The following is a 26,016-nucleotide window of genomic DNA, read 5'->3' on the forward strand; positions in this document are numbered from 1 at the left end:
CAGACATTCTATGGAAAGCTACCACCCTGCACAAGAGCAGTGCAGAGCACACCCTCCCATTGAAGAATGAGATCATCGGTAAAGTTGCTGACAGGCACCACGCTGAGCTCCGGGGGTGTGTAACAGTATAACTTTGACAAATACCAGTACCTTGAACTCTGGGTCTGCTCTGCCTATTGTGAATAGATCACGTCCCACTACCTGTAAGGAGACAGACACAAAGCCAAAACGGTTCTGGAGACATTTGCAAATAAGTATTTCTGATACAGGATTATCTGTCAAGCTAAAGAATGAAACTTTATCAAGGGTGTTTCCTTGCTCAACGAGCATAGAGAGGAGTAAGAGGATACGTTGAAAACAATGCCTGGTGAATGGAAGGGCCTTGTTAGTGCACTGTTCACCCTTCACAGTTCCACTACACGTTGTTGGTTCTGCATCTCTCTGCTTGGCTTGGTTTGTGCTGAAACAAAAAACACATTACAGGATGGAGTTTAAAAAAAAAAATCCACTGCCAGCAGATATCCTGGCATAACTGTAACATTAAACATGACAAAGTGAACCAGGACACTCTGGATACATCTGTGTGGTTTACAGTTCACATTTGTGTAGTTATTTACTCTCTAGAGCTGGATACAGGAAAATGTAAACAAGGGGCAAGGGTAACATTGGTGTAACAGCATTACAGAATGAGGCAAGCAAGACTTCCTCACAACTGTTGTTTGTTCATAGCATCTGACACAACCAGGCCCTGAACCTGATCAGAGACTCCAGGCATTCAATGCAAATATTAAATGACAGAACCCAGAGTTGCATTCTCACTGAAATCCACCTCACATGCAGAAGGCTTGCACAAGGCCTATGCAATGCAGAAAGGTCCTATGTAAGACCTCAAAATAGGACTGGCCCTTTGCATGGGGTGAATTTCACCTTGTATGCATATTATTCTCAACGCTGATTGAAAGTTCTTTGCAGACATTCCAGCTACTACCCTTACGGCTTCATCAGCTGTTTTAAGCTAGATCACAAAACTAAGCAAAATAATTTTAGTAAATATCATCATCCCCTAAGGCCAACATGCAATATTTGGAGTCACAAAATCAATTCAGTTCCTACACTTCATGAAATTGGAGCAGTGACTATAGAGCTCTATTATTTTGCTAGACTACCCCTGATTTTTCATTCACTTCTAATTACACAACTAATCTATTTGCTACAGATTAGATTTTACTTAGGTTACCAAATAATCTGACCAAATTGCACTGAATTAGCCTAATAATTCTGGCAAGGTTTATCACGTAGCTTAAGTTGGAAGACATTTATTTGTGTATTTATTTTTAAAAGTTCAATTAGAAACCATTTAATAAAACTGAGGTTCTGAGCTATCCTTACAAAATGGGAGCCTTTTCTTCCAGCCTCAATGTATCCCCCACCAAAAAGAAGAGCCCTTAGTCCTTCATTACCCCTCCAAAGGAGCTTAGAGCACCCCCATGCAGAGTGCTCTGTGTGAGGAGGGTAGAAGCTGCTTTAAGCCTACTCCGGCCACCTGCCCCCCGCACCCATAATTCTCTTGAGAGTCCTCCAGAGCCACATGCCTTGGTGAGCGAGGATAGAACCAAGCAGAGGGAAGCTTCTGATGCCCAAGACATAACACCAGGATTTGCAAAAATATTCTATACAAAGCAACTCCATGAATTACAAGAACTGGAGGGATGTTGACATTAACGAAAAGGAAATCCCACAGAAAATAACCTTCAGAGTTGTTAGAGGATATTTGTTTCACTGTTGAATCTCATTTAATGTTAGATTGAGTCAAATCTAATAAATTATGAGAGTGTCTGATGATATGCTAGAAAGAGGTAAAGGGAACACAGACTTTTTTAAAAAAAAGTCTGAATTGCTAAGGGAATTTGCAGAGGAGCGTATGTTTCTGTAAAGCATTTAACTAAAAAAAACCCAAGACACGTGGGTGGGTGATCAGTTACAATGACAGAATCAGTAACAAAAACCAGAAGCTAAAATACTCCGGGTGAAATCCTGACCCTAATGAAGTTAATTAGAATTTTGCCGTTGACTTCACTGGGACCATGATTTTGTCCTAAGGAATTAAAATCGTGGGCGTGTGTTACTGAACAAATGATGGGGGGAAGGATAGCTCAGTGGTTTGAGCATTGGCCTGCTAAACCCAGGGTTGTGAGTTCAATCCTTGAGGGGGCCATTTAGGGATCTGGGGCAAAAATTGGGGATTGGTCCTGCTTTGAGCAGGGGGTTGTACTAGATGACCTCCTGAGGTTCCTTCCAACCCTGATAGTCTATGATTCTATGATCCATCTTCTACACTGCACAGCTGAAAAATGCCTAACCTTTTAAGAAATAAACCTTGCTTTAATTTACTGTACTCTACTGATAGACCTTTTAATGTCAGGCACATTTTGCCTTCCACATACAGGGTCCATGTGGATATTAGGTTGAAAGTTCAACATTTCAACTTAGCCTACTTGTTTCACTGCTGATTCTCACCCGGCCTTGCCTACTACTGCAGGCAGGTTGGCGTGTATGGGCTCTAACCTGGTCCAAGTGCATGTAGCTCTTCGGATTTCCTGTATCAGCTGCCCAGCACATTCCGGCTCTCTGCTGGCCGCATGCAGCAAAGCTTTCCGGAGCGTATGCCGGCATTTCTTCTGACGAGATTCTGCCCGCTCCAGGCGGCAGAGGTGCTTATATTTCTGCTGAAAGTAAGTGCAAAGTTGGGTCACCCTGGAACTCCTGCTATCTGCATCATCGTCATCTGACCTGTGAAGAAAACACAAAAACAGATGGTCTTTTTCAAAAAGAGAAATAAATTTATAACTCTCTCAGAATTATTCAACAAACATCTTTCTTCTAATTCCACACATAGCTAAAGGCTAAAAATAGCCAAGGATATGTTCCCGAAGAGAAACTCAACCAATTCAAACTGTGGGAATCCTTTTAAATTTTAAAAGGTATTTAATCTTCTTGGTATGTCAATATTAGAGATTACATCGATTTATCTTTGAGTTTGAGACATCTAAATGTCTGGAACTTGCTGTTAAAAAGAATATTGTTAACCTTTATTTACTGTAAATGTCTCAGCAAATGAAGTTACAGCTTGATTTAAGCTGCAATTATGGAAAAGAGAAAACACTCAGTGGAAATTGATGGAAGAAAGGTCATGCCAGAGAAATATGGTTGGATTCTAAGAACACAGTACCAGACAGTTGACCTCTCTTCATGGATGATTTTACTGGGTAAACTTTTTTCTCCCATTTCCCCAAAAAGCTGGCTCCAAGTTCTGCTCTAACCTGCCCTGGGTTTACATCAATGAAATTCCAGTGACTTTAATGAAGTTACTTCAGCTTTACATTGCTACAAATATGATTAGAGTCTGGCCTCTGATATTTACTACCCAAATTGACAGGCACGTATGTTGTTCGCAGTGTTACTGTAGTTGTGTTGGTTCCAGAATATTAGAGAGACAAGGGGATGAGGTATTTTCTTTTATTGGACCAACTTCTGTTGGTGAAAGAGACAATCTTTCGAGCTTATGGTCTTATATAGCTCTGGAGTGAAATCCTGGCCTCACCGACTGCAGGGGCAAAATTCCCATTGACTTCAGTCGGGCCAGCATTTCACCCCTGGTGAATGAGAATAACGCCAAAGTCCATGTAGAGGCACCCACCTGTACCTGAGATGATTTTTTTCCCTTTGTCTTTAGTACATTGGGAAATTTTTTAAGTAGTAAAACTACAAAGCTGATATTAAAGACCATTGACGACTTCCCTGTTATGTGCTGTAATTATGAGATACAGTAAAAATCACACACAAAACACACAGCTATGCATTAGGTATTTAGTTAGAAAGCAGAGTTTACTACAGCGTTAATATACAGGGTAGTGAGACAGTGATCTGGGTAGGCCTATGCAAGAAACTGAGTAGAAGCATGAATGGGGAGCACGCAATCAGTCAATCCCCATTTACTCAGAAAGGTTTTGCTTCTTTTAGTTTCTTTTTCTAAATGGCAAAGGACACACACCATAAAAATACCCAAACCTGCCAAACATGCTCAGTAGAAGTAATAAAAATCATCACTGGGACTTTTTTAAATCTAGGATCTCTCATGGTACCAAGCAGTCAGCTTCACCCTGATAACACTCAGCAAAACAAGGTTTATGACCAAGGAGCACTGGAGTGAATTTACTTCAAATAAGATATTCTCTCTTCAGTCTTCTCTGGAGCAAATAAAACTTGGCAATTTTTGCTAAATTTACCAAACCTAAAGCAAAGGAGTTAAAAACTGAGGTACAAAGTGCAGAGCTTGATCAGCAAGATCAAATACACTGAAATCCAAATCTCTGAACAACAAAGCGTACTGCAAAACTAGTTAAGGACAGCGTAGATGCTGACCATCAACTGCAATATTTATTAAATAAAATAAGATCCAGAAATGTCAGAGTGGTAGGTGCCCCCTTAGAGAAGGGAGTTCAAATTTAATTTCTTTTATGGAAACACTTGTACCAAACATTCTCAGTTTACATGTAAAAGTTCCTCTCTGTTTGGGAAAGCCTACTTAATACCCATCAGAAAAGCCCGTAAAAACTTCCAGGGAGGACGCACGATCATAACAGAAAAATAAATCCACCTATCTATTTTTATGAGAAAAACTGACCAGGTTATAACTTTCCCTATTAAATGCAATGCATATTATTCCCAAGAAACAGCCATTACAAGAACTTAACCAAATATATCCACTGCTAATTAATAATTATATTAACTGATAATATTTTCAATTTAACAGTATCCCTTAAAATATTTAGATAATGATTATAACAAAAATAAGAATGCAATGAATGGGTTAAAATATCAATTTGATCTATATACAGAATTGCATGGCTTTTTAATTATTTTCTTTCTTTCTTTCTATTTTAAACAACAAGCATGGGGGAGGAAGATGGGTGGGAGTGAGTACCTTCTCCTTATATAAGGCAGTCAACACAAAAGTATGTAATACACACATATACTTATAAGCTCCTAATATTTATATTACTTAAAATAATATTATTCGCAACCGACCATTAGCCTTAGAGAAAGGAAACAGTCCACGTTAGAAAGTGAAAGTGGTTTTGGAAACATTTTGCTTTCTGATGTGAGTGGCCTTCTTTCAGAGAACGTCTTTACAATTATAATAAACCTTTGACTCACCTCCCATGCAGCTGAACGTAGAAAGGTCAAAATATGTATAACTCCTTTTGACTGATGAGATGATTCTGAAAATCACAAGTTAAGAGGCACACAGAGGCCCAGAAAGCACTGCAGGAGTGGCTCTTGTACTTGCTGGGAGACAACCAAGTTTTAAATACTACTTAGGACTTTCACTTTCAAGCAAGACTAGCCAAAACATATTTATACATCCCAAGAGACTTTAAAACTGCAGTCACTTCCACCGTTTTTTGTGTCAAAATTCAAAAACACATTTTATTTTCACCCTTCTATGATGAGCTGTTTAACCAAATTACATTTGATTTATTCTCATTAAGCATGTGTAACAGAGTACTATGAACCAGGATTTAAAGTCTGCCATTTCACTTTTACAGTATTGCTGAAACTGCATGGAAGTCTTTCAATGAACAATCAAACATGCCGTCTTTCTTAAATAAGTGAAATTGTGACGGCGTAGACTAGGCCCGGAGGCCCCTGCCATACTCGTCCCAAGAAAGGAGCAGTGGAGAGGTCCTCCAAGTAGGTTAGAGTGGTTGCAAGGGAAGCAGCCAATCAGAGAGGCTGCAGGGAGCAGCCAATCAGGGCCTAGGAGGGCCTTATAAAAAGGAGCTGCACCACCAGAGACAGGCAGTTCCTTGCTGGAGCTAGAGGAATGAAGACAGTGTCCCTGGCTGGCCAGAGGGAACTGTAGCACAAAGGACAGCTCAGTGCTAGTAGGGACTAGGGGAGCAAAGAAGCGCTCCTGGCTGGCTGCTGGGCCTGAACACAGAAGAGCCCTGAGCTAGGGTAAGGCGTCAGTGAAGGCTGGGGCTGCAGGGAAGTGGCCCAAGGAACTGAAGGCAGTTTTGCTAAAGAGACACAGTGGTGTGTGCCTGCTATTCTTAGGGTCCCTGGTCTGGGACTTGGAGTAGTGGGTGGGCCCAGGACCCCGCATAGGCTACTGGGAAAGGGCCTACAATTGGACAGTAGTAAACCCCTAGAAGAGGACCGAACTGTCAGAAGGCCTAGCTGGAACCATTGCCTCCAGGGAGGAAGCCCTGGGGGTATGGCCCGATACCAGAGCCGAGACTGATTTAAAGACCACGGCCACACCTGACCAGAAGGGGGTGCTCACAGAGATGGGTGCCACGCCATTACAGGCATGTTCAACAGCACGTACAACTCAGAAGTGTTTAACTCTGAAGGAATAAATGTTGACTGTCTACCATGAAAAATGAAAACGGCACTACCCTATAGAAAGGAAGAGCAAACAGGTGGTGTCCACCAATCCAGTACTGCTAAAGTCAACAAAAGGAGCCTCGGAGAGTCCATAGTGTAAAAAATGTCAGACTGCTGGAAAAGGTATCCAAACTAGTTTAGAGGGAGGTATCTGATTTTAGGAGAGCCAATACTCAGTAATCCAACATACGGAATGTCCTCTGTTTTTAAAGTACTGTGATAAACAGCTTCTCTTCAAGCCAATGAAAAGTTCCTGACTTGAGATTAGAAGTAAAATTGATGCATATGCCATAACCCAGTGGTTCTCAAACTGTGGACCCTTTATTGCTGAGAAACAAGAAATGTGGAGTTGGGAGGAGTCCTTAAGATAGTTCTCTTTCATGAGGCAGCATTCAGAATAAAATGAGCTGGAAAAACTAATAATCTCAGCATTACCACTGTAGAATCTGCAAAAGACGACATAGGCCTAACTGCATTCTCTCCATATGCAGCCATACTTTGCCAACTGAAGCTCTATGATGGTTGCTATTGCAGCTTCTGAGGAGGGTTTTAAGGAAGACTCTTATGTGGGGGTAAAATCTGGCAGGGGAGAGAACAGGGCATGCCAAGTAGCATGAAGAAACAGACAGGACAAAGGTGACTTTCTCTACAGGGTTTGCCATTAACTAGCTTAGTGTAGTGACCTCTTGGGAATTATTTGCAAAGGCACCACACTACAATGGAAGGTGAAAATATATAAGTATTTTTTAATTGGAAAAAGTCGTCCTCCTATCGGAAGTAACAAACAAAGGAACCACCCTTTGTACTGTTATTCTTTACTACAGAGTAACCAAGAACCCTGCTCTTCCCTCAAGAGGAGATCTGGACTATGGTACAGGCTAGCAAAACACAGCTGTTAAATAAATATATAAATAAAATCACTCCAGTGTAATTCTTTTGAACATTATAGGAAAGAATCTTTAGAATCTTTCCACTCTTCCTTCTGCCATTTCTAGTACCTCTTTTTTTAAAGTGTAGAGGCTGTATTTATTTGGTGGGTTTTATTATATGTTATTGCCATGCAGTATGCCAGAGGGACGGTGTGAGGACGAACACTAATCATCTCATTTGTTTGTTCCGTTTTTTAAATTCCAAGGAAGTACCTTGGTGTCAGAGGCTGGCTGGCCCTTAAATAATTAAATCCCATATAATTATATAAAAATATAATTAAATCCCATTCTGCAGACTCTGCCTTGCCTGTGACCAGACAGTTACCCCGCTGATGGGTATGATGGAGACTTAATTATAATTCCTGATCCCTGCTGTGGTGGGATCAGAGGGAGGACTACTGAAACAGAGCCGTGAACTCAGTCAGGAGACCCAGGAGAGGAGCAAGAGAAGTTCCCTCACTCTGGGAAGGGCCTGATAAAGTCAGGCTGGAGAAGACCCACTGGTGAACAGGACAGGCCCTTGGGGGCCTGAGTCAGGACCTAAAAGGAGCAGGAAGATCCCTAAGGTAAGCTGCCAGAGTCCCTGGGGATGAAAAGCAATGGGGGAAACTTGCTGGAAAGCAGCAGCATAGGAGAAACTCTGCAAGGCCCACACATACAGGTAAAGAGCAGAGAACGTCAATGTAGCCAAAGAGGGTGGGAGAATGATTAGTTTGGATTTGTTTGGATTCACAGTTGGATTTTTGTTACACCAGAAGGCGGCTTCTCCTAAGAAGTGTCCTGACTGGAAGACCAGGCCATGGAAGATCCAGCAACAGAGAGTGACCACTGCAGGGCTGAGGAAGCCGTCAATAGGGGTTCTAGAGGCAAAGTCCCTTGCAGCATCACATCCTGACACTAGTGGGCACTATAGCAGTGGTTGCAACTGTACATGCTTTGGTAGTTTCAACACTTCTGCAGCGCTGATGGCTGTAGGCTCACTTTTGAAGGCTACTATCTTTCTTGTGAACTGATAGCTATGATGGAGAAAATTTACTTCCCATTGCTTTCAGTGGCAAAAACAGTCTATTCTGACCATTTTAGACAAACTTCAATATATACATTGCCAACAAAGTTGTTCAAATCTGGATTTTGTTTTAAATAAGCTTGTTTTTCCTTTACAAGCAGATGAGGGCCAAGGTCAAATCATCCATGGTGTAGCTTCAGGGAGGGCAATGGAGTTGCAAGCAGGGACCACTCTGGTGTTAGTAGTTGTAGATGAAGATAAAGACTGTTCATGTCTCACCTCCCCCAGGAACCAGTGTTCCGATGAAGAATTTTCCCCGGCTGAAACAGGTTTTCCAGCAAGTCAGTTACTCTTGATCTTAACTCTAGTGTTGCTAACTCAGAATTTTATCAGAGAGTCTTGCAATATTTGGTGTTTTTCTTCAAGGCCCTAGACCTGAAGTCCTGTGAATACACCAGAATCTCAATTTTCATTTTAATAATAATAAAGTAAGTGTATGGCCCCCATGTTTTACACACAAGCTTCAGAATGTGACCCTGCAGATTAAAAAAATAGAAGGCAAACAAACTCCAACTGTTTTATTTTCAAAATCTCATGAATTTTAAGCCAATATCATGATTTCTGAATGCTGAGCCATACCATCACTGAAAACTCTAATTGAACATTATAGAGGAAATTTTTCCCTCAAGGAGAAGTATTGAAAACAAGCCAACCCAGTGAATGCAGAATTGCACTCAAAGTTAATCACTTGCTTCTATGGGTACGTCTACACAGGGTTGGAAGGGACCTCAGGAGGTCATCTAGTCCAACCCCCTGCTCAAAGCAGGACCAATCCCCAGCTAAATCATCTCAGCCAGGGCTTTTTGAAGCCTGACCTTAAAAACTCCTAAGGAAGGAGATTCCACCAACTCCCTAGGTAACGCATTCCAGTACTTCACCACCCTCCTAGTGAAATAGTTTTTCCTAATATTCAACCTAAACCTCCCCCACTGTGACTTGAGACCATTGCTTCCTGTCCTGCATCAGCCACCATTGAGAACAGTCTAGATCCATCCTCTTTGGAACCCCCTTTCAGGTAGTTGAAAGCAGCTATCAAATCCCCCCTCATTCTTCTCTTCTGCAGACTAAATAATCCCTCACCTCTCCTCATAAGTCATGTGCTCCAGCCCCCTATTAATTTTTGTTGCCCTCCGCTGGACTCTTTCCAAATCCTTCTTGTAGTGTGGGGCCCAAAACCGGACACAGTACTCCAGATGAGACCTCACCAATGCCGAATAGAGGGGAATGATCAGGTCCCTGGATCTGCTGGCAATGCTCCTATTTATACAGCCCAAAATGCTGTTAGCCCTTCTTGGCAACAAGGGCACACTGTTGACTCATTTCCAGCGTCTCGTCCACTGTAACCGATAGGTCCTTTTCTGCAGAACTACTGCCTAGTCACTCAGTCCCTAGTTTGTAGCAGTGTATGGGATTCTTCCATCCTAAGTGCAGGACTCTGCACATGTCCTTGTTGAACCATCAGATTTCTTTGGTTAGCTTGCTATCAATTTGAGTAGCTATTTAAATTAGTAAGGCTGAGTCACTTTAACAAAACAAACTCATCCATGGAAAAGTTTAAATTAATATATACTCAGAAACAGAGAACATAGTGCAGAATGTCAAAGTAGAACAAGGAATAGATGTTTACTTAATAACAATCTTTACTGAAGCTTGACAAATAGAAATACAATTTTGAAAGATTGGAAACAAGAAAATGTGTCAATGTTTATTCATAAACAAAATTAGAAAAGGTGCTGAAGAGTAGAACTCGGCAGATTAAATAGAAAAGTAAGAGTTCTGAGTGCTGTAAAAGAATTGATCAGTTATGGTCAATGAAGAGGGCGTTTTAGGTGAAGTGCACAAAACGTTAAATGAAACAGAAAATGTCAATTAAAGTTCATACTTTTGATCAACATGTGAAAAGAACATGGAGGATTCAGCGAAAGAAAAACAACCAACCAACCCAAAACCAAGCCAAGACTCAGAAGCTAATGCGCAACCCCCTTAAAAGGTGAAAAAGAAAATGAGATGTAAGTAACTTTCCAATCCAATGTCAAGGAGGGGGAAGAGTTCTTTGATTGGACACTTCACCTTTTTTGAAAGTTATATTCAGTTTAAAAGATTAACTGGAAAACTATAGTCAGAATGGAAGTATGTCTATTTGATCCCTCATGTTATGTTCCCTAATAGCCAGGCTGTGAGGAATAATCACCTGAAAAAAAGCTATACCATAGCTATATTTTAAAAATATTTGTAACTTCTATGAAAGCTCGCTGTTTTTCTGCCTAGTGATCCCAAAAGGGCAACCGACTTTCATGCCAGCTAAGAAAAAGTATTTTTTTATTTGGGGAAAAGGAATGTTAAAGGGATGTTTTTGGTCTGCTGATTGTCACCAAAGTTTGGCTTGGTGAGGGCATTCACCATTCTCTCAATTTTGATCGCAGCTTTGCCGTTCACCATGAAGATGCCTTTACAAATTGGTATGGTTTTCTGCAAGCTGGTGTCCTAGCCGTTCAGTTTTGCAGTTTTAAATAACACATTTGCAGGGGCACTGAAGTATTACCACCACATCCATCCATGTCTTTTGGAAGAAGGTGCAATGCTTTTAGACACAAGAAAAATATCTGGTTGTGTACTGAAACTGAATCATAATATAGAAGCTATAACAAAACTTATCAAGGCTGTGATTTCATTTTGTGATTAATATGGCTCAAGCTCCTTTCTTCTAGATTATCTCAATTTAACTACAGTACTCTGACTTTACTCTCTGTGTGCTAAAATGACATTAACAGAGACATATATGATCATATCCTGTTGCGAGACTGCACAGTCATGGATTAACAATGTTTGCACAACATTTTAAGCCATTCTGCACCAGCAATACGAATGTACTGCCAGTTTATAACCAAAATCTAGAACATGATGTTACTGGTTAGTTGATGGAGGCATAATACCACTTCTCAATTACCAATGAAAAGAACAGTTATACAAACTATCAATCCCATATTCCTCTCTATTGTATCACAAACAAACAAAAATACTACTAAAAGGTAGTAAAAACAGAAAAGATAAGTTCTGATTTTGGCCCCAATACACAAAGTCATCCTTATTCAACAAAGCATTTCAGTGTGTGCTTAAATCCCATTAAGTGGGACTGAAGCACGTGCTTAGGTGCTTTTCTGAATCTAGGCCTTTATCCCTGCCCTGCTTCAGCAGCAGACTGCAAAAATGGCACTCCTCCAGTGGTTCTGTGGGACTGAGTCAGAACTGTAGCTCTTACAAATAAATGAACCGAAACAATCCTCATGGAGAAGGGGTGCGTGTGTGTGTGTGTGTGAAAACCTTTGCAGAATCTTAGCCCCTGCTAAAATAACTTCCATTCTGTCCTGGGCATCGCCTGAAAATGACATTTGATCTTTTTAGCAGGATTATGATAAGACCAAACTCAAGACCAAAAGTGAACCCAATGTCTCCAGAAGCAAAAGAACAATTCAGTGACAAAATTATTGATTAGTACAATTTTCAAAAGTCAGAAACAACAAAAGATTTTGAAAAATACTATGCAGGGCTGCTATGATAAGGTTTAAAATTCATGCTCCCATTTTATCTACTAAGCGTTACTCTACTCTCTTGGTACATTAGTTTTTTTTAATTATTCTCTTCTTCCAGATAAGAGATCAGGTTTACGTCCTTATCAAATGTAAAATGGAATTTAGAAGTCTACTCACAGTCTGTTACTGTGATTCCCGATCTCATTTCTGATATCTGGGACACAGCTTCTGGATAGAGCTCAACAACTAACAACATGTTGACCTGGTTCTGCTGTATAATAAAAGGTCTTGATTCAGCAAAGCACTTAAGCCCCACTAACTTTGCTTAAAGTAAAGCCCATGTTTAAGTGCTTTGCTGAATTGGAGGCCAATACAAACAATAAAAGAAGGATACTTACTCATGTCTTTCATATCTGAGAGTTTCCCGGATAGACCATGCAACCTGGTATGGGGAAGTTTGCTCTGAATCCTCCAACTCTTCTCCACTGTCTTCAGACCAGTCCAGCCCTGAATAGGGGAGAATTGGAAACATGAAGGCTGGATGAAGAGAGACTGTAATCCTCAAATATCTGTGAATAACCTGTGGCAATAACCACTATCAACGGCCTCTGCCTATTCTAGGTCGTACATAGCACAGTAGTGAGGATACATTATATTAGATTCATCGTGTAATTTTCTCAATAACCTATGGACAGTTATGACAGCAGCTTCATTACAAATGTACAAACAGCATTTTTCAATGACCGGTTTGTTACCCCTTTAATATCTTTACTGGCCTTCTTTGTCCATAAATATATTAAATAAAAACCAAAACTACCATCAGTCTTATGTAAAGACAAATATTTTCTCTGTTGTGCTCAATGTTAGATTTTTTACAAATGATAAAGAGGAAGACCCTACCATGAAGAGCTGACAGTCCAATAATTAATAGTCTATGGTCTAAATAAGTTACATAACCCAGTTTCTTATTTCTGTACATTATAGAGTATAGACCCTCTGTTCCCCCAGCTGAAAAGCATGGAGAATAGCAAAACCATGGGAGAAAGCTACAGGGACAGAGCTACACAGTATGTGTTCCTCTGTTCTTTTCTGTGTAAATCACCTGCCATCTCCACCAGATATCAGTAAGAAAGGGGCTCCTTCCGCTCCAGGGGGAAGAGACAAGAGCTGGGGTCAGTCACTCTTAAGCAGCATGTTCACCTTCCTATACAGCTTAAGTACACATAAGAATACCAGATTAATTAACGATTTTTGGAGCAGGACCACTTCATTCTGTGATTTTTGTGTCCCTCATTACCAAAGAGCCCAGGACAGCATCCTACATAGCACTGCAGGACTTTGCTGAAAAGGCGACCAGGAAGGACCATGGAGGAAAGTCCCTCCAGATGTCTGGGCAAGATCAAGCCAGGGTTCCTATAGATTCTCATCTTCTGCATCTTTTCATGGCCCTACCCTATCCTTGCTAATCCCTTAGAGCAGGATGGGAAAACGCAGTCTCCCTTCCAAACCAGCTGGTTTTTTTTGTTCTTCTCTCATGTGTTTTTACATATGGCCCTAAATACAGAGCAGGAGTAGGGGGCAGAGTGTTAAGGGCCATTTAATTTTTTTAAAGCTTATTACTGTATTTTATCCAAGAAGATTTTGGGCCACGTTTCCAAACCAGGTGTCTAGAGGCTGGCACTCTAATCAGTATTCAGGCTCCTTTGTGTTAATTTAGGAGCCTAAATACAGATTTGAGGTAAAAATTTCAAAAGCACCTATGTGATTTAGGACACAGGACTTTGACTTTTGAAAATGTTACCTTTGTGCCTGTTTTTAGACATTCAAGTTTGGCCCAAGTGTAAACACTAAGAAACTTGAAAAATTTCTTACACTTAAATTTATTTTATTTCAAAAATAAACTAGCTAAACTGACGTTCCATAAAGCCACATGCACAATGGATGCAGTGTAATCAATTTTTTGGCACAAATTAAAAAAAAAATCATAAATATGGCTGTTAAACCTTTTAACTCCTGAAAAGGGAATGGGGAGCATTGGATCTTTTTTCTACTTTGTTTATACAAACATCAGTTTGCATAGTTTTACTAAAAATTAAGGGTATCTTTTTAAAGATTCTGAAAGTAAGATTCATATCTTGTGCCTGTGAACTCTAGTACTAGGTATTTTCTTAAACAGAAATCCCAGAAGTTTTGCCACCAGGATAAATAAGTCTCTAAAAATAGTCCATAATGTGAGCTTTCAAGTACATACTGATCTACTCCCACACAGCTAATGTATAATTAAGTTCATTATGTTAATTAGCAGTTATAAAATGCTATAATCTTATCTTCATTTTCACATTTATTACAGCATACCATTTCCACAATTTTATATTTATACATCTGATAAAACATTTTCCTAAAACCAGGTACAATAGGAAAAGTTATTTTTATAGGAAGTGTTATTGTAGAATGTGACACGCATCACACATAGAATGCTACTCTTACGCAGGCTCATGACAACAGGTGACTTTCTAACCTATTTGGAAATCTTGACACTTGGGATGTTCCTGGTATCCTCATTCCTCAAATTAACTGCATTATCCAGAGAATCATGAAACAGTTCTTTCAGAACATCCTCCTTCAGAGACATGCTGTAGGATACTCATTAGCTTCCCAACAAACAGCCAAATTGTCCCAAAGGTGCCAAAAGGCAAATCTTAACAGCAAATTAAAAAAGATTAATTGAAATAGCAAAAATTACAGATGTTTGTGATGTGTGCCACTCGTTAAATAATTGCCCGGACATACTAGAAGTAATTTTTTTTTTTTTAAAGACACAAATGGTTTGCTGTTTCTGTTTCTATTGTTTTGCATTTCTGGTTCTTGTTTCTCCTATTTACTGCCCACTTTCTTACCCCTGTAAAACTAAACAATAATCTAAAGCTAAATTAAAAAGCAAAGTAACACTAATGGTGTATATATCTCAACCTCCATTTACAATGGAGGCAACGAGCCAACACCTTATCCATATTCAAGTGCCTCTTAAAATTGCAGAAAAAGCTCTATTTCCACACGCAGAAGTCCGTAACATAATTTAAATTAAAAACAAACTTAACATATAGGCAGTTAACACAATGATTAAGACTTATTACTGTAGTGTCGGGATAAGACGTTAATAATAGTATATATTAGTAATGGGTAAAATGGACAACTTCTGCACTAAATCGCGGAAAAACCGCACCTCCAGAATCAGCTTCTGAATCCTCATTCTCTAGTGGAATACAACGCTAGACTTTCTTTTACTGAATCAGATCCCATATCTTAGCAGTTTGCACTCAAAATTCCCAATGAAGTCAACTGCTGTTTTGGGTGTGCACAGAATGCACAATCTGCGCTTTCATTCGACAATCTCCTTTTTTCATTAGTTTCATATTTGGGTTTTACAACACAGGCTCTAGGTCTAACATGGTCTATATACTCAGTCTAGGAACAAACAGGACCATTGTTACTGCTTCACTTGAAAATGCTGTGATTTAAAAAAACAAAAACACACACACACACACCTGAGAGTGAGTTATACCTCAGTTTGGCCTCTCAAAATCATTAACTAGCATTTTTTTTTTTTAAAAAGTTATAAAGAATAAAAAAAAGTTGTAAAACAGACGTGACCTGCCTATACATCTCTTGACATATTTCCCCCTTTTAGAAAGGTATAAGTACATGTCCTGATGAATTTAAAGGCATATAATCTCATAGCAACCTGAAAAAACAGTACAGCGATGTATGTAATTATCTACCTACCTAAATGTGGAAACAGATCAGTTTCCAGCTGCTGTTTTCGAGTGCACAGTTTCACCAGTCTCTGTAGCCGGCTCATGCAGGATGAGTGTGGAGAGAAGGCTGTGGCTTTCATGAGGACCCGATCAGTCCTTGGTGGGTCCACGACAGGAGCCCTGGTGGGTGGCAGGAGAGGCAGGGGTCTCTTGTTAGACATCTGCCTTGCTTGTGCTATAGTGTGTGTGGTGGGTGCCACTCCCTGCATTGGTAGGCTGGTGTTCTGAGGTTGAGGTGACTTGCAGACGAAGCCCTGCGGTAGCCCTATAGGCTTTAAAGAAGTTGATAAAGGTGGCAGATGGGAGTGCTGCTGCTGCAGTGGCTGCTGCTGCAAAGGTGCAGGAAGGGGGCTAAAGTGCTCTTGGTGAACTTTTAAAATCTCTGTTTCTCTCTGGCGCTGCCGGTTTTGGGCCAACTTGCTCTGCAACTTTTTCCTCACCGTTGCCCCTTTCTTTAAGTCATCATCCTCTTCGTTGAAAGCAAAGGGATCATCTAACTCTGCTTCCAGGTAGTGGAGAGGAAGCCTAGCCCCCGGTGGAGACAGGGACATCCCATCCAGTCCATTGGACATCTTCAAGGCCAGTGTGGGCACTGTCAGACTGAAGGCCATAGCATCCATCTGGTGCCTGACCTTCACTTCCTCTATTGGATCATTCTTTTTCTTCCTCTCCTTTTTAGGTATAAAGCCAAGTACCTGTAGGTGGCTGTTGCAGTACCTTCAAAAGTGAAAACAGTAAGTTCCTTTTTTCTCTTCTTTTAAACAAACACACTTAAGAAAGCAAAAAAGATGAAACCACAGACAGGAAACCCCAACAACAACAACAAAAACCATCTGACCTGCCACTGAAAAAATTAGATTATTAACTCATGTTTGTGTATTAATGAGTTTCTACAATCACATCCCGTGTTCCAGGCCCATGATATAAAATAAAAACTTCCACATGAGAGAATTTATCATTTCTGGATTTTTAAAAAAGTCTGAGAGCCAAATACCTATCCTTTCAAAAAAAAAAAAAAAATCTATCCCTCATATCCCTAATGGACACATAGCAAGATGAACAAGACAAATGGACTGTATGATACATTAGAATAGAGGTTCTCAAACTGTGGTCTGTGGACCACTAGTGGTCCGCAAGCTCCATTCAGGTGGTCCGCAGATAGTTCCCTCTAAGGTGCGCGCCTGGGCGGCCGCATACAAGAGAACGAAGAGCCATTCACCTAATTAGTGGAGCCGCGTAGGCATGGCTCCACTAATTAGGTGCCTGGATCCTGGAGAAGATGCACATATAAGGTGAGGTGGTGGCCTTGGGGGGAATAGTGAGTAGGTGGGAGAGGGCAGTGGGGTGAGAAGAGGGGGTGGGGGGAATTTGGCACGTGCAGGGCTGCGGTGGCCAGAGAAAGAGGCAACTTCCCACAGCCCCAGGGCTGCGGCTGGAGAGACCCCCCCCTCCTTCCCAGCCCCAGCTTGGAGGCTGCCACGGCAGGGGAGAGATCCCCCTCCTTCCCAGCCCCAGCTCAGCAGCTGCTGCGGTGGGGGAGACAGGGAGAGACCCCCCCCACTTCTTCCCAGCCCCAGCTCGGGGACTGCCACAGCGGGGGAGAGAGGGCACATCCATTGCATTAGAAAGGTCAGAATACTGATATTAAAATATGAGTTGTGTGCTTTTTATTTTTAGAACAAAAAATCGTTAATTATTGGGTTTTTTAATATAGAGGTTTTATTCAGAGTGCTTTACAATAGTTAGCTAATGGTACAAGCAACATTTGGAAAGATCATTAAGTGGTCTACCGAGATCCTCAGGAATTTTCAAGTGGTCTGTGGGAAAAAAAAAAAGTTTGAGAACCATTGCATTAAAATATAAACTAAAGGGCCCTGATAAGAAGAAAGTTATTAAGGGTCAGACAAATGGAACCATTTTAAGGCATCCCACATTTAAAAGTATAATAGAGACTACTACCCCTGCTATCAGGCTGTTCTTTCACTATGAGTGAATTTGCATGGTTTTAGTGTGGTGTACGTTGTAAAGATAGAGTTAATACGCTTCTGTAATTGAGAGACAAATTACAAGACGCTTTTTCCATGGACAGTCTTGAATTGGAGATCTTTGCTGAGAAGGGCCACTAGTTGTGTCTGATGATTAAGGAACTAAATAAATGGTTTTAGCTGTATGCTATTTTCCATGGTTAAGTACGTATCATAAAGAGCAACCGAGTAAATCCGAGCAAAAACTATATTAATATAGGCAAAAAATTTCTATCCTGTCATCACTGTGCATTGCTTATATAATGCAATGAAAATGTACACACACATTATAACGAAAATGTGTATTTCAAGCTGCTATAAAATGAACTCTTTTCTAGTTAATTTTACTTTAAAACCACTGAAAGTCTCTCTCAGATATATTAACACTAAAGGACTAGGGGTAATGATGATCTATAGTGACAGATGACATACTAAATTAGGGGATCTAACAGATAAACAATTAATTCTAGGCTGCCTAGATACTCTCGAACCATCAGGTATTTGGGAAATAGCGACTATGATTTCTCTGTACCTGTGTAGAGTCTCTGATGTCAATGGAGGTCTGCCTATTTTAAGTTGCAGGATTGGGAACCATAATTCTTATATTTAAAAAGAAAGATTCAAGGAAGGAGGCTGAAAATTATGGGCTTGAAAGTTTAACATCTATATTAAAACCTGGAGATATTTACTGATAGCTTACGGACATGTTTGGGGAGGTACTATTTAACAGCTATGAGTCAGTATGCATTTTTAAATGAAATTATTTTTGGTCTATGTGGAAAGTAACCAATTTATTCAATATTTTCAAAACCTCATGACAAAATTTAGCACTATAGATCAGCGGTTCTCAAACTGTGGGTTAGGACCATTTTAATAGGGTCACCAGGACTGTCTTAGACTTGCTGAGGCTCGGGGCTGAAGCTGAAGCCTGAGGGATCCAGTCCTGGGCAGCGGGGCTCAGGTTACAGACTCTCTGGCTGGGGCTGAAACCCTTTGGCTTCGGCTTTGACTTCTACTCCGCCCAGAGCAGTGGGGCTCAGGCTTTGGCTCACCCACCTGGGATAGTGGGAATTAGGCGGACTCAGGTTTTGGTCCCCCCTCCTGGGGTCGTGTAGTAATTTTTGTTGTCAGAAGGGGGTCATGGTGCAATGAAGTTTCATAACCCCTGCTGTAGCTTATTGTTTAAATGTAAGTTAGTTAATAATTACAAAAGGTAATGAATTAATAGGTGGAAAGCAGAGGGCTGATACTAAATGTGTGCAATCTTTGTGGAAAGCTGCGAGAAGGAGATTCCTGCAGAAGCATACTGAGAAGTATTTTTTTTTTATTGACTGCTGTAATAGATAAAAGTCATTCAGGACGTAATACTGCTTCCATTAAAGTCAATGGGAGTACTCACATGCTTAATATTAAGAAATTAAGTATTTTTAACTAATATAGGTGTCAGTCTAGCAAGACACACTGTCAGAATGATTTAAGGAAAAAAAAAAAAAGAAGTACAAAATAAGCACAATGGAAATGTTTCCATGGTGTTTTTTTGTTTTGTTTGTTATTCCAATGAAAATAGTTTTGTTTGGTTTAAACATTTCCCTTGTAGTGTTTGTATCCCAAACAAGGCAGCCCTGTACTTGGGCATGAGCCAGAAGATGAAACTGACTACTCTATTTTTATTGCCCAAATCAAAGGAAATACAAAAAATAAGTAAGAAAGGACAGGGAGTTTGATTGCAAAAAATTATCAGTTTCAGGCTATTTGTTTTTATATAAATAATTTTTAATCTGACATTCTCTCTTTAATATGGGAAAGGCTTTGGATCTTTTAAATCTTTAAACAGATAGTGCTTCAGGATTCAAGGTTAATAGAACATTTACTTATACAGGTAATCTCTCTGGATACAAATCCAAAGATATCAGGCTATCATTTCATGAAACACTGGTTAGACCACCACGTGCAGGCCATTCCTATGCTACAAACAAAGGGTGAGTCTGTTCTTTAAGCTGTGTGTATTGTTAGGGCTTCTGTTTTTCTAAGTTTATTAATTTCATTTGTGGGGGTTTATTTTCAGCAATTTGTGAGTTTTATATAGATGTCCAAAATTGGGGGGAGGGAGAGGTAGTTCAGGGCTCTCTTTGAATATATTGTAATGAGTAATCTCGGTAATGTTCCCTTGTGCGCTTTAACATAGTACTGTTTCAAACACAGCACTACATTAAAGTACACTAAGGAATCTTTAGTGCACACCAGCAGGGTCTACATGGATCAGTTAATGTACAACACATTAGTGCAGTTAAAATCATACCCCTGTAGTCCACATTACTGCTTGTTGTAGATTAGCCCTTATATACAAGAAACCATTTCCGATGTTTATTGGATAAACACTAATTTCTATTGATGGGTAGTGTTTTATTGATGTTTATCAGTTAAAACTGAATATCAGAAGCCCCAAGTATTTTATACTGAATGTCAAATATGATCATTTCCCCCTCCCCGCCTCAAAATCAGTGATAAACACATCTGTCACTCTGGCGTAGGCAGGGTGAACGGTGATCAACACACACTGTAAGGGAATGCAGTTGATCTCTATGAGAACTAAGAGTCAAACATGGAGTGTACAAAGGATATTAAGCTCCACTGGCTTCCAGCAGAACAATCACTTCAAGGGTGAAGGGATTAGGGGAGCCATGTTTACACCTGATGTCTAACACATTCTGCTTTCTAGTGTTTTCAAGACCTTGGAGTAGTGCTGAGTTCCAATTATTTTATTTAAAGAAAGATCTAGTTAAGTTGAAGAGTATCACGTATGTTAAGAAAGATGACAAAATGGAAAGGAGGGACTTACAGATCAGAAGAGACTGACAGATGTGGATTTACTTCATTTTGAAAGAAGATGATTAAGAGATGAAATGATGAGTGTTTAATCTATGTAAAGTGTAATAGCAACATAATTAAAATAATAAAATTGAGCTTCATTGTCTATTTGCAGTACTTGGACAGGTCAGAATTAGGGGACAAATTCAAAGTTAAGAGGGAACATGTAATTTTACAGAGAGGCTTGAATAGGCAGAATAGACTTCTAATTGAGATGATGAAGTCGTGTACTAACAGATTTAATTTGAAGAACTTGAATGCTTAATAATTAATTTAATAATTTAAAGGAATATTAACTATTTTTCTGCTTGGGGGTCGGGAAATAATTTAGTTTATTGTCTCCTGATCAGATCTGAGGCTTTTGCTTTTTTTGCCTTTTGCGCGTGCTTTTGCCCTCCTTTGTTGTAAGTTTTTTTGTTTTGTTTTTTATAAGCTTCCAAATTATATAGGATGGAGATGAGTTATCAAAGTGTTCTGTGGCTCACTTCTGATCCTACGCAATTATGTAACAAACTGTGTAATGAAAATGAGTTGTCTGACGTCAGATGAAATAAAAAGTCTTGGCACAGAAAATTAAAGGTGGCAAGCAAAGGATGAAGAAATGGCAAATATCTCCATACTGAACTGAGTGTGAAAAGTAAATCTCCTAGGATACAGATATATCAACATCAGCCAAGAACTGTCATTTTGTGCCTGTGCTCTAAACTTATTATTGGAAACTCATGAAACCCTATTGTTAAACTGCAAACTCTATTCTGAGATGCAGTCTTTGAAAATATTCATTCCAACATCTCTCATTTGAGATTAAAGTTTTATTCCCTTCTTCACGCTCCGGCTGTCCTCAACTTTCAAAGGCTGTAATGCGACGCTTGTCATGCAGTTTAATTATTCTAGTACAACACACTCCAGAAGTTATCATAGTGTACTGTGCACATTTTGATACATTTTATTTTACACAATGAATTGGTTTCACACTTGAAAGATTAATATCAAATTACATGGGGACACATGGGACCTAGGAACTTTCACTAAATTTTGGAGGTTTTATAGAAAGTCTGATTAGAAGGTGAACAGGGATTTTGGCACATTTAGTTCTTGCATCTGAAATGACAATGTATCATTTGATCTGACAATTTCCGTTATGATTTTTTTTAACTTATCTCCAGTCTCTACTGGATACTAGCAGAGGAATGGTCAATGTTTATCAAATCATGGCTTGAAATTATTCATACTGTGCCATCTGAGCATTTGCCCTAGAGCTTTTAACAAACATTCTTCTCACTTCATCAGTCTCCTCAACTGAAATGGCAGGTGAAATGCAAGTTAATTTAGAGCACAATCCAACCGTTGTTTCAGACAAAAGAGGGAGCTGTGAACCGAAAAGGAAGTTATATGTAGAGTACAGTGGGAACACTATTAATAATGTGAAAGGTTAGCAAATGGCAGCTAATAACATGAAAAGTCAGCAGATAGCTGTCCATTTCTTTTTTGTCATATTCTGTTTACTTTTTCGGTTAAAAATAATGATTTCCATGGAACAAATCCCAATCTCAGATAGCTAATAAACACTTTATTTCAAAGGACGAAATACCATACTAGTGGTGAGAAGTGTGATAGTGGCTCTTCAGAAATAAAATGTCCTGGGCACCATGCAGCCAAAATTAGAAGTCAGACACATTTCTGACCACAACGTGTATGCAAGTCAGACACAACATAAGGAAATTAAAACCAAATTCTGCCCTTACTTACACCCCATGCAACTCGAATGATGTCAATGTTCAAGCCAGTCTTAAATGGCGAGCAAGAATGGTCTTGTGGATTTTGGAAGTCTGGTTCCAATTCCTGGCTCTGCCACAGACTTCCTATGTAACCTTGGGCAAGTCATTTAATTTCTGTGCCTCAATCCTCCTACTATGAGATATGGATAATACTTCCCTTCCACACAGGTATACTGTGAACATATATTTATTAACAAGTGTGAGGTGCTCAAAGAATATGGTTATTGGGGCCATGTGAGTACCTGAACTTGGACTCTGCCCTGAGCTCCCCAAACTTTCACCAGGAGCCTATGCAATGTTGCAACTCCCCTGCTATATGTTTTGCCAAACCCCCCCAACCCAGATGTCCAGCCACAATCTTCCTCAAGCAATTCAAGCACCTTTTAAGAGCATCAATTCCCAGATATCCTCAGTAGCTAAACAAATGAAGTAGAAAAAGTAAATATTATGTAAAGGTTTGATCAATAGAGTTTGAAGTGAAATTTGAGGAAAAGCAGTAATCTTGCTTGTCTATATCCTTGGAATTCTTCCTTTTCCCCCGATTCCCCACAAATAACAAAAAAAAATATTGGTCATAAAAAAAAAAAAGGCTTACAGAAACATACTGATATTCAATCTATTTGACTCCTTTCTCCCTAACCATGAAGACAGTTCCCAATCAGAAATACCAAATTTGTAGCCAAGCTGACTGAAACTATTTCTAATTCATTGGGGGCCACCATCACTCACCTACGGTCCTCAGATTTGGGGATAGGGTTGGTGCAGCGTTGGCTGTTATACTTGGCCACATATTCACATTGCTTGAAGGGGGCAGTCTTGTCCTCCAGAACGTGTCTGATACAGAAGGCGTAGCCGTTAAGTCGCCTCTGCTTGCACAGTTTGGGGCTATATGAGCACAAGGGCTTATTGTCAACCTCAGAGAAGTGTATGTGTTTGCCTTCATACATCACGTGACTCTATTCCTTGTGAACATCAGCTGAAAGAACCAAAAATATTAAGATAAATCACATGGAAAAAAAGATGCATTAAGTTCTGCATTTTGTTTTTGTTTAGGGGAAGGGCACATGACAGTACCTGATTTTAAATCTTCTGTACCATATCAATGTTAGGAGAGAGCCCCAAGGAGACCACTATCCTGGAATGATGACGAGTCAGATGAAGCAGATTGTCTAAGAAAAATATCAAAAAGGGTCCAAGTCAGTCAAGATTAAATCAGACAGGACCGTTTTGCATAGTAAGCAAGGTGTTGGATGTTGCTTCTCAGCATGTGGCTCAGCCAACACCCAACAAATTGGATTAATTAGATAATCCACATTCAATTATTAACTGGAATGTGGACATATCACTAACCCAAATTTTTGCACGCTGGTATTCAGTGGAATACATTGCTCAGAATGAAAAGGAGTACTTGTGGCACCTTAGAGACTAACCAATTTATTTGAGCATAAGCTTTCGTGAGCTACAGCTCACTTCATCGGATGCATACTGTGGAAAGTGTAGAAGATCTTTTTATACACACAAAGCATGAAAAAAATACCTCCCCCCACCCCACTCTCCTGCTGGTAATAGCTTATCTAAAGTGATCACTCTCCTTACAATGTGTCTGATAATCAAGTTGGGCCATTTCCAGCACAAATCCAGGTTTTCTCCCCCCCCCACACACAAACCCACTCTGCTGTTGGTAACATATCTATTCAGGGGACACCATCACAGGGCCTAATAACATCAGCCACACTATCAGAGGCTCTTTCACCTGCACATCCACCAATGTGATATATGCTATCATGTGCCAGCAACGCCCTTCTGCCATGTACATTGGTCAAACCGGACAGTCTCTACGTAAAAGAATAAATGGACACAAATCGGATGTCAAGAATTATAACATTCATAAACCAGTCGGAGAACACTTCAATCTCTCTGGTCACGCGATTACAGACATGAAAGTTGCGATATTACAACAAAAAAACTTCAAAACCAGACTCCAGTGAGAGACTGTTGAATTGGAATTCATTTGCAAATTGACAGGTTTCAGAATAACAGCCATGTTTTCTATTTGCAAATTGGATACAACTAATTTAGGCTTGAATAGAGACTGGGAGTGGCTAAGTCATTATGCAAAATAACCTATTTCCCCTTGTTTTTTCCTACCCCTCACCCCACAGACATTCTTGTTAAACCCTGGATTTGTGCTGGAAATGGCCCACTTTGATTATCATACACATTGTAAGGAGAGTGATCACTTTAGATAAGCTATTACCAGCAGGAGAGTGGGGTGGGGGGAGGTATTTTTTCATGCTTTGTGCGTATAAAAAGATCTTCTACACTTTCCACAGTATGCATCCGATGAAGTGAGCTGTAGCTCACAAAAGCTTATGCTCAAATAAATTGGTTAGTCTCTAAGGTGCCACAAGTACTCCTTTTCTTTTTGCGAATACAGACTAACACGGCTGTTACTCTGAAATTGCTCAGAATAACCTTTTGAAGATAGTAGCCCTGATATGTTAGAATTTAATTTTAGCACTCATGCAGCTCAGAAAGTTTTTGCTGTAGCTGCATGGCCCACATCTGGTGTACGGTTTTCAGAATTTGTAGTCCGCACATACTGCATAAATCTGTAATCAGCCTTTTCCAAGGCCAAACAGATTTTTCTTACTTGTCATACTTATTGGGTGAAAGCCTGGCTCTACTGAAGTCAATAGCAGAACTCCCATTGGTTTCAGGAAAGCCAGGATTTCACCCATTAGCTGTAGCAGGGAGTCATTTTTTAAATGCAGAAGTTACTAAGGTATATGGAAAGAAATTTATGATCTCACATGCCACCCCTTTCAATTCTGGATTCCCCACCACTCTGGAGTTTTTAGCAATCACTTCCTTCTATTCCAGAGCAGTTTTCAATTAGGTTCAGCTCTACATACATGATGCAGCTGCTTTGCTAATGCCCAACTTACATTGTGAAAAATCTGTTTGTAATGATCACGTTCAAATATTAACTAAACAAGCAACTCTGAAGAATTGAAATGCAGTCCCGAACTTGGTGTGCTCCATTTTTTCAATTAAGTTTTGTACACCATGTACATAGAGGTGCTATTCATGTGATAAATTGATTTGTCATATGCTTGTGTAATTTAACACATACCCAGGACCAGCTGACTTACCTTCTTCTCCCAATAATCCTTCTTCCTGGGAAACATTTTAATATTGCAAACCACCGTGGAGCTACAAAGTCTGCCAGAGAAAGGTTTCCTCCACCCCACCCAAAAAACTGCACTCCTATCTGAAGCCCAGTTCAGTCCTGGGCCAGAACAGCTTTTCTATAAATGAAAATGTCATAACTTAAAAGTTAATTATCCAGTGGCCCCACAGGACTAGAAAGGGAGCTTTATATATTGGAAATGGGAGCTTCCCACTATGGTCTAGTGATCACTTCCAGCCTGCTAGCTCCCTGAGAAAACTACTTTAGTGTTGTGACATTTTTAGGTCTAGAAAAGCTGTTTTAAGTCATTTTTGAGAGTGTTAGTTAAAATGTCTCTCACACCAAGCATTGCACAGTGGT

General features: G+C 39.9%; 1 protein-coding gene across 1 annotated transcript in view; it reads right to left on the bottom strand.

Moving 5' to 3' along the window:
* INO80D (INO80 complex subunit D) overlaps positions 1-26,016 on the bottom strand; it is a 57,910-nt gene that overhangs the window by 20,736 nt on the left and 11,158 nt on the right. Inside the window, exons 2-7 of the mRNA XM_048870436.2 lie at positions 23,538-23,632; positions 23,193-23,439; positions 15,762-16,510; positions 12,377-12,485; positions 2,566-2,790; positions 351-460 (exon numbers count right to left, since the gene is read on the bottom strand). Coding sequence (XP_048726393.1) covers positions 351-460; positions 2,566-2,790; positions 12,377-12,485; positions 15,762-16,510; positions 23,193-23,410 — 1,411 coding nt within the window. The 5' untranslated portion in view covers positions 23,411-23,439; positions 23,538-23,632. The remainder of the gene's footprint in view (positions 1-350; positions 461-2,565; positions 2,791-12,376; positions 12,486-15,761; positions 16,511-23,192; positions 23,440-23,537; positions 23,633-26,016) is intronic.

The sequence above is a fragment of the Caretta caretta genome, chromosome 11 (assembly GCF_965140235.1).
Source record: "Caretta caretta isolate rCarCar2 chromosome 11, rCarCar1.hap1, whole genome shotgun sequence".
NCBI classification, from domain to species: Eukaryota; Metazoa; Chordata; order Testudines; family Cheloniidae; genus Caretta; species Caretta caretta.